Genomic DNA, 17146 nt, shown 5'->3' with positions numbered 1-17146 from the left:
TCAGTACGTACTAACAAGTTGACTTTCCTACAGGAGTCTGTTTGTATTTCTTTTCCAAGAGAAGCTGCAGTTTACTGTCTTATCAAATTCACACCCCACTGCCTTATTTTAAAGCTCTCTAATATCTATTTTGTTTTAGTTTCCACTTATTTCTCTGCTGCTTTGTTAAGTAGCATTCAGGTATTTGACATATGTGTTACGTGTATCATGTCATTTTGTGGGTATTTTACCAGAAAAATCAAACTGCCTAAACCCGAATCTGTTCTGACATTCTTCTGACATCTTCCTTTCCACAAGGTGCTTTTACATATAGTGAGTATGAAAATGCATGGCAATATCCTAATACTGGATACATAGGGCATTCTTTTTGATAATAATTATGTATTTTTGAAAAATTTTTGTTGGAATCTCAAGTTTTCATTAGACATTCTGTTAAAACAGTGGAATTGTCTTGTTCAGTCTGTTGATTTGTCATGTTATTCTGATTATCAGATACCACATAATTGAGAGCAAACTTAAGTCTGGTTTCTTATTGTTCTTTTTTCAGAGGGGAGGTGGTCTATTCCTTTACCTAAGAAAGCTTACAGCTTTGCTTAATCTTTCAGAGTTGTGTCCTATTTATATGTATTGAAAAGATTCACTGTTGTTTTGTAGCACTAATTTGTAGCTTAGTTTGTGAACATAGGTTTCTTTTTTTCTGGTACTGTAAGTTAAGGAAGAGAAAAGGAGTTTGATCATTGGCAGTGAGAAAGTAAAACAACGGGAAAGTTTTTTACAAAGAAGCTTTCTAATTCTTGTTAGTATTTTAACCAAGTCTGAATTGCTGCCTTACTTATTTGGACATTTGGCAGTGCTGTCATTGCTTTTCTGCTAATTATTAGGAGTTGTTCTTAATGATATCTGCTTGTTACCTGTATCTTCTATCTCAGCTGCCCAGATTTGAGTTTCTTGTAGCCTGGTAGCTGAATTTCTGGAACTGAAAACAAAACCAATCACAACTCAATCATTGTTAGAACCAACACCTGTAGCGCAAGTTAACTTGCTTAAAAACTTTTCCAACTCTTGCCACAATATACTAATTTTAAAAAAATGCCTTTATTTCTTTTGAATCTTTTGAATTTTGTTGAACTTTGTAGTAAAGTTCACTTTTGTTCAACTAGCTCTTTCTGTTCTTTTAATTTGGTTTCTCTAGTACGATAGGCTGAAAAATGGCTCCCCAAAAGATATTCACGTCAAATCTCTGGAACCTATGAATGTTACCTTATTTGGAAAGAGGGTCTTTGTGTGATTATGTTAAGGATTTTGACATGAGGAATACTCCTGCGTTATTTGGATGGGCCCTACATGCTGTTATATGTATCCTTATGGCAGAGAGTCAGAGGGAGATTAGAGATAGGTACCCAGAGGAGGAGGCAGTATGATGATGGAGCAGAGAGCAGTGTGGTCACAAGCCAAGGACTGCTGACAGCCACTAGAAGCTTGGGAGAGGCAAGGAGCAGATTTTCCCCTAGAGCCTCCAGGAGAAGAGCAACTTGATTTTGGCTCAGTGAAACTCATTTTGGACTCCTGGCCTCCAGAACTGTGAGAGAACAGACTTCTAGTAATTTAAGCCACCAAGTTTGTGACGATTTGTTATAGCGGCCACAACAAGTGAGTCGTCTATCTAGTGAGTGTTCTTAGTGCCATGCTTTTCCCTCCTTCACCTAACAGTGTTAAATTATGGTCTCTTTAACAAACATTTGAATGTTTGTTATAAGGGAAATTGAGTCAGGTACTGTTGAGAACCCCAAGAGATAGGCATCGCTACCTTTAAAGAATTTTACTGTAGTTGAGACAAATTCCAATTTGTAAAGTTATTGACCCAGAAAAGAAAAGGCAAAATAAGCTAGTATTGCATATATTTCTAATGGAGATGAAATTGATATGAATAAAATACTGCCAGAGAGATGCACCACTGATTATTTGTGCAGCAAAACCAGGTTATCAAGTATTTCATTTCACTATTTTAGTTATGTTGTAGGTCAAAATGACCTACATGGTAATGTTTATCCATAACATGTTTTAGGACTTTTGCATTAAACTTAAAGTTTATACCAACTAATATCTCATTAGGTACATTGATAAATATTTGAAAATATTATGGAATCATTCTGGACTGAAAGGCCTTACTCCTCTTCATTGGGAAAGTCATTAAGCATACTGTGATTGGCTATAGCTTGTGGCTGTTGACAACTATAACATACTACTGCAGCACGTAATGTATGTGTCTTAGTACTGTAAAATTAGGACCAAAGCTTTATTGGTAGATGTAGTATGAGGTTTGGAAAAATTTGATTCTGAAGATAAAATTTCATAGCATAAACATAAATGATACTTTATTTTCTCCTAATGAATACATTTCATAGTTATTTACTTTTCATTTGATGTAAAATTTTGAATACTGAAATTAAATCTCACTTTGTATTAAGAATTTATTCAATGAGCACATAGTATCAGTTTACAGTGGTCACTGTTCAGAGTGGTAGACTCCAAATGGTTAAACAGCAGGGGAGTTTTCTGCTTTTAGTTAAAAACTGCTGTTTTCTATATGCCTTATTTACTACATTTTAAATTCTTAATGTTGTGTGCTGTGGGATTGGGCATGCAAAAGTCAGCAGAAAGAGTCTGGTTTTTTCATCTAGAGCTATTACTTGCTGTACAATAATAAAGGCACTATTTTATTGGGTTACTTGTAATTAACTTCAGCACTAGGCATTCATATAAATCATTCGTAATCTGTTTTCTTTAGATTTTTATTCTTTTAAACTGGTTTAATGTACTTGCTTTCTGTTATCTTTTTACATATGGATGGAGGTTGTAATTGCTTTTTGGAATTAGGCTGTCAGAAACCAACATATATGTGAATTCAAGAAATGACTGAGGCAAGCTAATGAATTTTATATAACATTTTATAGAGATTTGTTACTGAAGTATTATCTAGTAGTATTTGTTTTGTTGCAAATTTAATAAATAACCATACTCTCAAGTTAAAAAGTGTCTACAGATTTAGAAATTTTAAATGGCAACAATTATTAATTAGAAAATACATTTACTATGTTTTTCAAAATCCTGAGATAGCAAAGACATGAAATTTCTTTGAACACTTGCCTGTCAATTTATTGACATTCTTCTTTTAATTTTAAACATTTGAATCTTCATATATTTTCCATAATATTAGCTGATAAATGCCATTTCATAGATTAACTAGTATGTAATTTATATTATTTTGTTTACAACTTTTTATGATTATTAGTTTAAAATTGAGTGAAAATGAATTAGAGAGAGCCTTTTTGAGTAAAAAAAAAGAGGCATCTAAAAAGAAACACATATGTATGTCTGGCTGAGTTTAAGTAACTGTATTATTCAAAATTAATGTTAGAAAACAAAACTTTGTCTCTAAAATTACCTTCATTTTATAAATGTTTACAGTGATTTGTAGAAAGAGTTTAGAGGTATAGGTAGTTTTATTCTCTCCCAGGACACCAAAAACTTGACTTGATGATCCCTATAAAAGGAATGTTAGGTGTATTGAGGTGGGGGATGGGAGGCATGAAGAATGTACCATGTCCTGAAAGTAGTGCTTTTAAAAATAATTCAGTTGGTAAATACTTTTTATTATAGCTGAGTACATGAGATGGTTTAAAAATCTTTTTAAAATAGTAGCTGTTTTATATAGTTTTAATGGAAGTCTTTCATGTTTCCTCTCCAGCAGTCTCTAATGAACGCTCCTTGTAATTTCAGTGCAGGCTTTGAGATTCCCTAAAGACTTGACTTCAGACCTCAAAGGGCAGCAATTGCCACATGTCTGGAGAACTGGAGTTGCCAAACAGACTGATCATGTACTAATAGGACACATTTATATAGCTTCTGAACATGAAGCCTTGATATAAGCTTAATGATGATCGTCTGTTGAGAGCTTGTTGCTGGAAAGGGTTAGAGCAACTTTTGTCACCTTTATTGAAATCAAGCTTTCTTTATTGATTAGTGAAAGATCTTGACTATATTGACGCCAGTTTGGAAGTTATTTGAAAGATCATTGTTGACTGGAGAATATGTTTTTTCTGAAAAAGTTTAAAAACAGATTTTTAAAGAAACTTGCAAATTTATTAATTTTAAAGTATGCTTAAACACAACACTAGGGGATTATTGCTTTTTTGATTATTTACAAACAATTTAAAACTATATTGTAATCACATACTTGATTGCATGGTTATCTCAACTTTTTGGGTTTTTTTTGTTTTTTTGCGGTACGCGGGCCTCTCACTGTTGTTGTCTCTCCCGTTGCGGAGCACAGGCTCCGGACGCACAGGCTCAGCGGCCAAGGCTCACAGGCCCAGCCGCTCTGCGGCATGTGGGATCTTCCTGGACCGGGGCACGAACCCGTGTTCCCTGCATCGGCAGGTGGACTCTCAACCACTGTGCCACCAGGGAAGCCCTATTTTGTCAATCCTATAAATAGTTATTTTCTCAATATTCAATTACTTCCACATAGTAAATGTTCAAAAGCATTTGTTAAATAAGCAGTTATGAAACTGAACCATTTGCTAATCCAACTTTAATAGAATTTTTCTTTCTTTTCTCTATTTTGTAGTTATCTGTGTATATATTTTATTTATAAACTGAGCCATAATACTTGTACAAACTAGGTGTACAATTTAGATGTACATGTTCACAAAAATCATCAAATCGAAAACTTGCCAAAAGGTAAAATTTTCTTTTGATATTTCATGTAATGATTTGTTTTACCCTCGATAGAGACAGTGGATTAAAACCTGTTCTTTACTATTATGCTATAGTCTTTCCTGGTATGTGGTTCCTCAAGTTTCTGTTAGATATGCTGTTGAGAGAGTGCTGACACAAAGTGCAAACAATGCTGAAAAGTTCTTGATAGTTTACTTTGAGCACTTAAGATTACTATATCATGACTATGAACCAGTTTTCTCTGGTTTTGACCTTTAGTCCTGTGCATAATGTGGTTCTCAATTTTGTGTTAATACATTCCCTTCCTCATTTGAGCTCTCCTTTGTGGCCTACTCCCTTGACTCCTAATAGTGTTTCTGACATGTGTTTAGGTACTTGGAACTATATCCAGCCAATTTGATTTATTTTACAAAGGCATAGATAACTGTAACATCTTAAAATATTAATATTGATATTCTATTGAAGAGCAGAAGCCTTTAAATTTTTAATTTTTTATAAGAAAACTGAAATAATTTGATGAGTTTAGGTGTTTGTTAACAAATTATTCTTCATTCCATTTTTAAGTTAAATTATGTTTGGATCCTTAGGTCAATACTTAAAAAAAAGGAGAATATTTTATTACCAATAGCAATGAAGTTAATTTTATTTGGTAGGATGTAAAATACTATCTTTAAAAAAAATTCTTAATAGTTTATGATATATTTTCATAGTTTTTTTTAACATCTTTATTGGAGTATAATTGCTTTACAATGGTGTGTTAGTTTCTGCTTTATAACAAAGTGAATCAGCTATACATATATCCCCATATCTCCTCCCTCTTGAGTGTCCCTCTCACCCTCCCTATCCCACCCCTTTAGGTGGTCACAAACCACCAAGCTGATCTCCCTGTGCTATGTGGCTGCTTCTCACTAGCTGTTTTACATATGGTAGTGTATATATGTCCATGCCACTCTCTCACTTCATCCCAGCTAACCCTTCCCCCTCCCCATGTCTTCAAGTCCATTCTCTACGTCTGTGTCTTTATTCCTGTCCTGGCCCTAGGTTCTTCAGAACCTTTTTTTTTAGATTCCATATATATGTGTTAGCATACAGTACTTATTTTTCTTTTTCTGACTTACTTCACTCTGTATGACAGACTCTAGGTCCATCCAACTCACTACAAATAACTCAATTTCGTTTCTTTTTATGGATGAGTAGTATTCCATTGTATATATGTGCCACATCTTTTTTATCCATTCATCTGTCGATGGACACTTAGGTTGCTTCCATGTCCTGGCTATTGTAAATAGCACTGCAATGAACATTGTGGTACATGACTCTTTTTTTTTTTAACATCTTTATCGGAGTATTATTGCTTTACAATGGTGCGTTAGTTTCTGCTTTATAACAAAGTGGATCAGTTATACATATATATATGTCCCCATATCTCTTCCCTCTTGCATCTCCCTCCCCCCCACCCTCCCTATCCCACTCCTCTAGGTGGTCACAAAGCACCGAGCTGATCTCCCTGTGCTATGCGGCTGCTTCCCACTAGCTATCTATTTTATGTTTGGTAGTGTATATATGTCCATGCCACTCTCTCACTTTGTCCCAGCCCTTCCCCCTCCCTGTATCCTCAAGTCCATTCTGTAGTAGGTCTGTGTCTTTATTCCCGTCTTGCCCCTAGGTTCTTCAGAACTTTTTTTTTTTTTTGGTGGTACGTGGGCCTCTCACTGTCGTGGCCTCTCCCGTTGAGGAGCACAGGCTATGGACACGCAGGCTCAGCGGCCATGGCTCACGGGCCCAGCCACTCCGCGGCATGTGGGATCTTTCTGGACGGGGGCACAAACCCGTGTCCCCTGCATCAGCAGGCGGACTCTCAACCACTGTGCCACCAGGGAAGCCCTGAATTTTATTTTTTATCAAGGAAAACATATATTATTTCACAGATCTAATAATAGTATAAAACTTAAACTGAAAACAGCAATTCCCTGCTGCAATTCTTCTTCTCTCCCTTGATTCTTACTTTCTTGAAGGAGCCACATTCAGATCTCTTAGCTTTTGACTCTGCTAGTTACTTTCATATTTCTAAATGATAGCTATTTCTGGATTTTTCTGTTTTAGATATTATCTAATGTCTTCTATGGAAGATGACTATTGAGTACTTATATTGCTGTCCCTGTTCATTTTATGTACTCTCTTGTTTCCGGGACAGTTATATCATAGTATTTAGTTAAAACCATACCTAGCATTTACATTTTCGTGACAATGTAAATATCTGTGCAGACCCACAAAATATACCATGCTTACCCAACCACCTTCCCTCTCCTTCCTCCCTCTTTCCTTCCTTCCTTCCTTCCTTCCGTCCTTCCTTCTTCTCTCCCTCCCTCCCTCCCTGCCTCCCACTTGTTTGTCTCTCTTTCATTGATACTCCTGGAATTAGTAACTTCCTACTTTTTTTGTTAATTTAAATTTCTGTGTACCCACCACAAATTTATTTCTGAATTTTCCACTGAAATCATATAACTTCTACCAGTGTAATAAACATACTTGGTATCTATTGGTTCAGTTCTTTTCCTTGGAGATACAGTACCCGGAGTTCTCTGTTTTCTTGTTCTTGCCTGGATTGGTTACTCCTTAGTTGTGTAGAAAGGTGTCATCTGGAGGTTTCTTTTATCATCAACCTAGATGTTTCCTCTTCTCCCTCTTATGCTATAGTGTCTATTTCCTGTGTCCTATAGTGGCCTTCTTTTATGAAAGATACACAGATTCAGCATTTATTGATCACTTATTCTATATGTGCTGGTCACTGTCCTAGCACAGGAAATAGGAGAGAATAAAACAGAGAAAAGCAAAAAAGAAATCTAATCGGCAGTAAGTATGCCATGGAAAAATTAAAGCAGAACTGGGATGGAGGATGATAGTGGGGTCTCTGTATTAATTTTGATGAGGCATGTCCTTTGTAATTTCTTAAAAGAGAATGCATGACAGAATTTTTTAGACCTTGCTTGTATGAAAATGTCTTTTTTTTTTTTTAATCTTTATATGTGACTGGTGGCTTGTTGGGATATTAGTATTACAGGCTGAAAATTGTAATCTTTCCAATTATTTTTTTCTCTGTGAAAGCTTTTAGTATTTTTATTATTTTAAAAAGTGTTTGTTGTTACTGGATTGTACCTTGATGTGAGTGGATCTTTTAAAATCCATTGTCTTTGATATTTAATGTAAACTTTTTCAGTCTGAAAAAGTATGTACTTATGTTCAGAGAAGTTTTCTTGAATTATACCTATGGGAATTCCTTTCTCTGTATTCTCATCTCTGTTTCCAGAACTCCTCTTAGTTAGATGTTGAACTGTCTGGATTAATTATCTAATTTTCATATCCATTCTCACCTGTTTTTCCTTCATTTTATCTTTTACTTTACTCTTCTAAGAGCCTTTTTCAACATCTTCCAGTAGTTCTTTCAAAATTTTTATTTGTTATTATACTCTTAATTTCTAATAGCATTTTCTATTTTTCTGAGGTTTTCAGGGGAGATGGGAGGGGAGAGCTGGGTGGTTAATTTTATGTCAACTTGACTATGTCATGGGGTATCCAGATACTTGGTCAGACATTATTCTGAGAGTTTCTGAATGAGATGAACATTGACATCGGTAGGCTTTGTAAAGCAGGTTGTCCTTCCTGATGTGGATGGGCCTCATCCAATCAGTTGAAGGCCTGACGAGCACAAAAAGGCTGAGCATTCCCTGAGTAGAGAGAATTCTACTTGCTTGACTGCCTTGGAACTGAGATGTCACTTTTTCCTGCCTTTGTCCTCAAACTAACATATTGGCTCCTTTTGGCTTTTGAGCCTAGTGCCCTTCAGTCTGGAACTACACCATTCATTTTCCAGATTTTTATGCTTTTTGGCTTGGAGTAGAATTACACCATCGGCTCTCCTGGTTCTTCTGCTTGCTAACTCGCCCTGCAGAGACTTGTCAGCCTCCATAATTATGTGAGCCACTTTCTTAAAATAAATAAAATACATATCTCTGTCTTGTTGGTTCTGTTTCTCTGGAGGACTCTGTTTTTCATATGACAAATTTCATCTGTTGTGCAAAGAGAGGGTTATCTGGCTCCCCAGATGTTCTGGGCTCCAATAAGATGGTCCATGTTACAACTCCTGCTCCAGTTCTTCTTAGAGATTAAAGGAGCTCCCAAGGCCTGTGATCATGGGCACTGCTGAGGGCCACAGACTCTTGGCTTGGAGAACTCTAATACAGAGGCAAAGAGGTACCAGTGAATAAAAAAGTAACCCTGCCCTGAATTTTTACATGAAAGTTTTTACCTTTCTGATGGTATTAATTATACTTTTCTTTAGTCTTCCTCTCCCTACCCCATTAACAATACTTTTTAATATTTTAATTTGTTAATATTTTGTCCTTTTTTTTTTGCGGTACGCGGGCCTCTCACTCTTGCGGCCTCTCCCGTTGTGGAGCACAGGCTCCAGACGCACAGGCTCAGTGGCCACGGCTCACGGGCCCAGCTGCTCCGCGGCATGTGGGATCTTCCCAGACCGGGGCACGAACCCAGGTCCCCTGCATCGGCAGGCGGACTCTCAACCACTAGGCCACCAGGGAAGCCCCCTGTCCATTTTTAATAATTATTTTTTTTCCTGCTTGTTTCTTTGGTGTCTGTCATTCATATGAGTCTTTCCTCTAATGACTAGTGACCCTTTGTGCTCATGTTTAAGTGTATTGCACAAAAGTCTATGTGCCTGTGTATGTGCTGTCTGCTGGTGGTGAATGAGCTTTATTTTAAATGTTATCATGGCTTCTCGTTTTTCTCAGAGAACACTTCTCTAATATTGCTTGATGTCTCATGGTTCAGTAAGCATACTTTCAAGTTATTTTGTTTTTTACAAAAGGCTTTTTAAAGTGTTCAGAGGTTTACTCCTCTGGAAAGTAAATATCCAGTCTCTTACCATGGTTGGGATGGCCATCGATATGAGGAGAGGAGCTCAGATTCTGTGTTTTTTATACCAGCTTTTATTCATTTAAACTCCTTTCATCCCTGTCCCTCAGCCATCCATATATGTAATCAGTGCCGTCAATTCTTGGCCTTTCTAAGGGTTTTGTAACAAGCATTTGTCTGCTTCAAGTTATTTCCCTTCAGGTTGTAGAGAAATTTTTTAACTCTCTCTCATTACTCTTGTCCTCTCTTTAGTATTTTTGTTCTTGTTTTTTGCTGTTTAACCAAAGTCACTCATTTTATACCTTTTTTTTTTTTTTTTTTTTTGAGGTACATGGGCCTCTCACTGTTGTGGCCCCTCCTGTTGTGGAGCACAGGCTCAGCGGCCATGGCTCACGGGCCTAGCCGCTCCGCGGCATGTGGGATCTTCCCGGACTGGGGCACGAACCCATGTCCCCTGCATCGGCAGGCAGACTCTCAACCACTGCGCCACCAGGGAAGCTCTATACCTTTTTTATTTTAAGAGTAGAACATAGTTTAGTGATTTTCTAGCCGACTAGAATAAAAAAAAAAATTGATGTACATTTAATGTCAGTATCGATGGCTTGACTAAAAAAGAAAAAAGGTGGCAGCATGGAGTATATGTAGTCTATCTTGTCAATCTGTAGCTTGATTTTATTTGCTTTAGAGCATGGTAATATTTGGGAATTACTTTTAAAATTCAGATAAATTTATGTGCTGTACTCAAGACACTAAAATATGTTGTAGGAGATTATCAAATTTATAGAAAACTGTCAAGTTCACTTTAGGGAAGTTAAAGTTGTATCAAAATATTATAAATTAATATATAGCACATTTATTGGTGCCCTTTTTCTCTATATTTGTTTGTTGATGGTGGGGAGGCATAGAATTAATTTAGTTGATGAAGACTTTTTTTTCCCCCAACCCAAGTTTGGTGGACTTTTACCACCAAAAGCACATGTTTGAAAATTGATGTAACTCTGTTTATTTACTAGATTTCACTAATATATACTATCTCTGTTGTTGTTGTATGACTTAAGAGCATTAGTAAGCTAAGAGTATATTTTAGTAAAAATTGACTCATCAACAGTTATGGACTTAGGAAGTGATAGTCAATTAAATACAGCTTAGAACAGGTATGAAATTATTGACTCAGTTGTGTTTTGAGTCCTTCCTCTCCAAAGTGCTGAAGTGTGTTTTAAAATGACTTAGCTGCATTAGTGGTTGGATTTGAGGCTTTTAACATGTTTTTCATCAATACCTCTGGGAAAAGAATAACCAAAACCTTTAAATGTATGGTGCATTTTGCATTGCTGTATAATTGTAAATACTATGATGAAATATTGAAATGATCATGAGAGACGATAACCATTAAGCTTTTCTTTCAACTGTTAAAACTCACTAAAGGTTATCTTGAGCTGTGGTTTGTGAAATTGTTTAGGCTAACACCTTCTTTAGTAATTGTCTCAGAAGTGCAGAAAATGCTTTAGGATAGCATGAATCTTCTTTGTAGTTTAGGTGACTTCCTTAAGGATTGTAGTCAGTGTTTTAGTATGGAGAAAACTTGTTGGCTTTGACTAGCAGCTGGGTTTATTAAAACAAATTAATTTCTTATTCTCATGGGTTTCAGCTTCTTTTTACCTGGGTTATTAATTCCTATCAGTATATCTTTATGTACCTGGTATGTGATATTTTATTAAATGTTAAATAGTTTATAATTAGGAATGGATTATAGGCAAATTAAAACTCTGATATCTTTAAGAATTGTGAGATTTTTAGAACTACCCAAAGCATAGGTAAGATTTGTATTTTCACTTCATTTCTCATTTAGTCTAATTTTTTTAACTGGTGAAAACGTTTTATTCCAGGTGTTTATTAGATAGCTGTTACTACAAGTTAAATAATATGAGTTTATAGGTGATGTTTGAGAAAACAAGAATCCAGATGTATTAGCAGTCATAAATATGTTTCTGAGCTTTTGTAAGAAAAATTGGACTCTTCCAGTTTTATGTGTGTTTTCATGTCTAATTTGTTTTTAATTTAAAAGAAAAAAATTGTGACATACCAATTTAAGTTGAAGTCATAAAATTTTTAGATGGTAATGTTTTTATAGTAACTTTAACTAGTTTTTATAGTAACTTTAACTAGTTTTCTATCTGACCTAAATCATGCTGTTAAAATCTTTGTGAAATTTAAAATCTTTGTGAAATTTAAATTTACATTATCAGTAAAAGTCAGTTTGTATACATAAATGAAAATAAAATCAAAGTGATGTTTACCTGTATACTTAAAACTTGAGTGTCTCTACTGTTACTGATGGTTTTCATGTGGGGTTTGAGTTTTGTATGACATAAAAATCCCCACCTGTTGCCGTTTTAAATCAGAGAAAATGGATTTGAGAAAAATAATACTAGTAGATACTTTTGAAAATAACATGTGTGATCTAAAGAATTATATATGGGGTAACCTCTTGCCTTTCTTCCTAATTTCTTTTTTTCTAGCGAGAAAAGTAACTATTTTCTTTTTACTAAATTTAATTTCCCTTTTGAGATTTTTCCCTCAAGTAAGTGATCTAAAGGAAAACTCAGTTTAAGGTCTTGCCCCCTCATACTCTGGTGCTGTATCAGATTTCCAGGTGGCTTGCTGGGAGTGCTCTGTTGGGCATAAGAGCTGAGGAGTGAGATTTTGCTTCTGTTCCTTGACTAGGGCATCCCTCTGTTACCATCCTTTCTGATTCCCTGCTGTCTATCAACAAAGGTCACAACTGTGTTTTCCTTATCCCCTCAAAGCCTCAACTATGTGTACATCTTTCTGTGATAATTTTCTGACTCCTCCAAGGGCATGCGTTACTGTGAGGCTGTTTTAGGTCCATCTACCATTAAATCTGTCTCTATCTACTCTTCCCGTGCATTACTAGGTTTAGGGCAACTCTTTGAGTCTTGGCATCTCCCTGTGCTCTGCCTCGGAAGTGAGGTGTGGAACCTTCTGGACCAGGATCAAAACACTTACCTGCGGTTTCTGCTTATTCCTCTTTTCTTCCTCCTATTTCTGAGAAGAGTGGAGGGTATGACACATCCTCTTCTCTCAGAGGTTTACTTCTTCATGGAGTTTGATTGCTTTCCTTTGTATTATCTGTCTGTTTACTTCATTTTGCTGGAAAGAAAAGGATTTTAAATTAGATGGGTATTTCCATTTATCCTTGACTTGGTTTACCTTAGTGAAAGAAATAGAAGATCTCTATTTTGTTGTTTCAATATGCTGGGAATTGTGAATTTTGAGACTATATATTTTGGACTTATGAGCCACTAATTTCTAAATGTTTGAAAGTTGTTGAATCATAAAATCACACATCTTTAAGAATTTTTTTAAGGGGGTATCGAGGGCCTAGAGATGTATAGTGATCTGTTTATGGACATATCCTGTTAGTGTCATAGTCAGTTTGAGAACATAGATCCCATGACTTCTTGTTCCTCAGCAACACATTGCTTTATCTTCTCACCTAGTCCTAGCCAATTACTACCCTCAAATGTTCTGACTGACTTTATATCTACTTTTCATTCTACTGTATATGTTCTGTTAGTATATTCTTGCTGACACTATTCATGAAATAGAACTCTATAACAAAATTATGGCAAACAGCCATTTCAGTCCTGAGGGCCACCTTGGGTTTTTCAAAACATGAAAGTAATAAATACTGGGGATAAAAAGGAGAAAGTAGCTGTGAAAGGATGAGGCTTAAAACTAAATCAGAATTTGGCATGACACAGAACAGTCTTCAGGGGTGAAATTACATGGAATTAAAAACTCTTCAAGGTGTTAGATTCAGAATATATGAATACTGCTTATGATAACAGTGGTAAGGTCCCCAGCACTGTCTTTTGTTTTGACCATTATAAAAGGACAAAAAAAGATTAGTTAAAGGATATTATGTAGGTGGAATAGAAGGGCTCTTCAGTTTTAAGGAACATAAAGATTATGTATATATGTCTAGTTCTTTAAAAAATACAGATATGCATGCATTGGCATTTCTCAAATCTAGCTACATTTCAATTCATGTGGGCCCAGCTTTATTGGATTAATGCGTATTTTATATCTGTTTTGAGATGAGGCTTAAAAAATTCATTTCTGTATATATTAATGGTTAATTTTCTTTTGAGGCTTTTTAAAGAAAATATTTATTTACTTTTTATTTTTGGCTGAGTCAGGTCTTAGTTGGGGCATCGGGGATCTTTCGACGCGGCACCCAGGCTCTTCGTTGGGGCACGCAGGCCCTTTGTTGCAGCACGTGGGCTTCTCTCTAGTTGTGTTGCGCGGGCTTGTCTGTAGCTGTGGTGCACAGGCTCCAGAGCATGTGGGCTCAGTAGTTGCAGCACGGGGGCTCTCTAGTTGTGGTGCTCGGGCTCCAGAGCACGTGGGGTCTGTAGTTGCCGCACACAGGCTCTCTAATTGTGGGGCGCAGGCTTACTTGCCCTGTGGCATGTGGGACCTTACTTGCCCTGCATCGGAAGATGGATTCTTAACCACCGGAACACCAGGGGGCTTTTTAATGGATAACTTATTCATAAAGAATATATTAATAATTTTATGCCATCTTTTGCTAATTCATATGCTAGTAAATTATAGTTTTTCAGCTTACAAGTAGTCTAGCCAAATTCACTGATCTCTCGTCTCTTTCTTAATCATTAATCAATTTTTGTAGAATGTGTGCTATTATTAAGTTTAGGGAGATACTTAATTCCGTCTTCCCCTCATTTGGGGTGATGCATCTCTTAAAGAAACAAAAACAAAACCTCTGTCCTTGGTCTTCTTTGCTGCTTTCCTTTCAAACTGTTTCAGTTAAATTAGTAGGATATAATGGTACAGAACTGAAAGGGCAAGATAAATATAGATAGACTCATTTAGTTTATCTAGAATCAAATTGTTGCTAACTTGTTTAGTTTACTTTTTAATGTCAACTGTTTATGTGTTCATGGGGCTGCAGTGGGTAGGCAGCATGTTTAACAAAACTTTTCCATTAAGATTTTTTGGAACTTAATTAATTTCCATTAAATCAGTTTCAATTAAGTATGAAATTGATATGGGTGATGTTTTTCATAATTATTGTTTTAAAGAAATAACATACTGAGTGAAATTTGTTCAGCTATTTTCTGCTGTTTTTTAGGAGTGGCAGAATTCTATTCAGAAGAATGCAGGCCTTGCTTTTATTGAACTTGTCAACGAAGGAAGGTAATCTATTTTATATCCATGTATATTTTACTTTAAAATGTTATTGTATTTTTGCCATCGGAACTGATATTTTTGGTACTATATTGTTTTTGCAGTCAGTGATATAGTGAGCTTAGATATTAATTATTACAAATATTTCAATATTTAATCATTTTGTTCTCTTCATCGTTATGTGCTTAATGATAAAGTCAGTTCTTTGTTTTTCAGTAAGTAAACCTTTGGCAAAAGTATACTGATGATTCTATTAGCAGATATAAGGAAAACTGATACTTATTTGGGCTTCCTAGAAAATTCTATTATATTTGTAGAGCCAATAAATAGACTAATATGGTCTATATTATCTCTCCTATGTCATGGCCTGGGCATAAGGGAAGAAGAATTCAAGGAAAGAATAGTCAGTAGTAGGAAAGAAAAGTGAAGTACAGAGATAAAAAGAAAGATACAAGGAAAAAATAGATTTAAGAAAGTGAGAGAATTAAAGGGTAAGAATAAATTGAGGAAATGATGAGTGGACTACTTTGGGTCTGTTTCGTGTCAGTTGATGTTTTCTTTTTTAAAAAAATAAATTTATTTATTTATTTATTTTGGATGTGTTGGGTTTTTGTTGTGGCCCGTGGGCTTTCTCTAGTTGTGGTGAGCAGGGCTACTCTTCATTGCAGTGTGCAGGCTTCTCATTGCGGTGGCTCTTGTTGCAGAGCGAGGGGTCTAGGCGCGTGGGCTTCAATAGTTGTGGCTCGCGGGCTCTAGAGCACAGGCTCAGTAGTTGTGGCATATGGGCTTTGCTCCGCGTGCATGTGGGATCTTCCTGGCCCAGGGCTCGAACCCGTGTCTCCTGCATTGGCAGGTGGATTCTTAACCACTGCGCTACCAGGGAAGCCTGTGGCAGTTGATTTTGGATTACTTGGACTGAAGACCCAGGGTATAGATTAAAAGGTGTGATTGGCTGCCATTGGAAATAGCATTCTGAACAAAATTATTGTTTAAGAATGTTTTTTATACTGTTCTGTCTAGAGTTGAGATTGACACCATCACTATAGGAATAATTTGAACTAGTAACTAGGAGTTTAACCTCTGTCTCGTTAATGTTGTAGAAGAGGGTACTGTTAACTTTACTTTATAGTAAATGCTACTAAAGTTATTTCACTCAGTAAATAATCATAGGTGCTCACAGACTGGTGTTGAATACAAATAAATAAACCTGCAACTAATGCCATATGGTAAGTTCTGTGCTAGAAGTATTTACATATAGGTTATTAAGGTAGGAATGTGAAAAAAGAGAAAGACTACACAATTTAGTTCAGAAGAATTAGGCAGAACCTCCCCAGGGAAACATGATTCCTGAGATGTATTTTCAAGGATGAGTAAGGTTAGTAATGTAGACTTTGGAAAAGTGGGGATTATGGATAAATTGGAGGACATATGTGTGAAAAGCATTCTAAATAGAGGAAATAGAATATCTGAAGATACTGTGATGTGGGAAGGTGTGTATGTACGTGTGTGTGCATGTGTATGTGTGTGAATTGTTGGAATAGAATTGGTTATCTGGACCATAAAAGGTCTAATGTGGTGTATTTGGATTTTCATCTGAAGGCAATGGGAAGCCTTGAAAGGTCTTAAGAAAGTATTATTATGATACTTGGGTTTTGGAAGGATAACTAGCAGTGATGTTTAGGATGGGTTGAAGCAGAGGAGACCTAATTGAAATCAAGAACAATAACAAGTCTATTGCAGTGATCTATATGAGAAACAGAGCTAAATTGTAGTCTGGAGTCTGGAAAGTGTTGGGAAATCAATAAATATTTCTCAATGAGTGAATGACTAATAATTTAGTCTTACTTTTAGCAAAAATTTCAAAGTGCTTATTCATCAAAAAAATAACTCTTTGGCTGAATTTCAACACTGAGGTATTAGATACTTTTAAAGTTTATATATAGGAAAAGAGTTAGTGAGTGCTGTTGGTCGAATATGTATTTGTTCTACTTAATGCAAAACACTGATTAACACCAGTTCTTTTTTTTAAGAGAAGTGGTTATAAAAGTCTATTTTGCAAATGAAGCAACTGACAAATCTCCAAAATTTACAAGCAGCGCATGCAGCTCGATATCAAAAAAACAAACAATCCAATCCAAAAATGGGCAGAAGACCTAAATAGACATTTCTGCAAAGAAGATGTACAGATTGCAAACAAACACATGAAAGAATGCTCAACATCATTAATCATTAGAGAAAT

The 17146-nt window shown here is 35.9% G+C and overlaps 1 protein-coding gene across 3 annotated transcripts in view; it reads left to right on the top strand.

Annotated features, from left to right (window-relative positions):
- The window catches only part of LRBA (LPS responsive beige-like anchor protein), a 730232-nt gene that overhangs the window by 224402 nt on the left and 488684 nt on the right, over positions 1 to 17146 (top strand). For all 3 annotated transcript variants that reach the window (XM_060147738.1, XM_060147737.1, XM_060147734.1), the window contains one exon: positions 14852 to 14916. In XM_060147738.1, the coding sequence (XP_060003721.1) occupies positions 14852 to 14916 (65 nt within the window). The remainder of the gene's footprint in view (positions 1 to 14851; positions 14917 to 17146) is intronic.

This window comes from Lagenorhynchus albirostris, chromosome 4, assembly GCF_949774975.1.
Source record: "Lagenorhynchus albirostris chromosome 4, mLagAlb1.1, whole genome shotgun sequence".
In the NCBI taxonomy this organism is placed as follows: domain Eukaryota; kingdom Metazoa; phylum Chordata; class Mammalia; order Artiodactyla; family Delphinidae; genus Lagenorhynchus; species Lagenorhynchus albirostris.
This window is presented reverse-complemented; position numbering and strand designations above follow the sequence as displayed.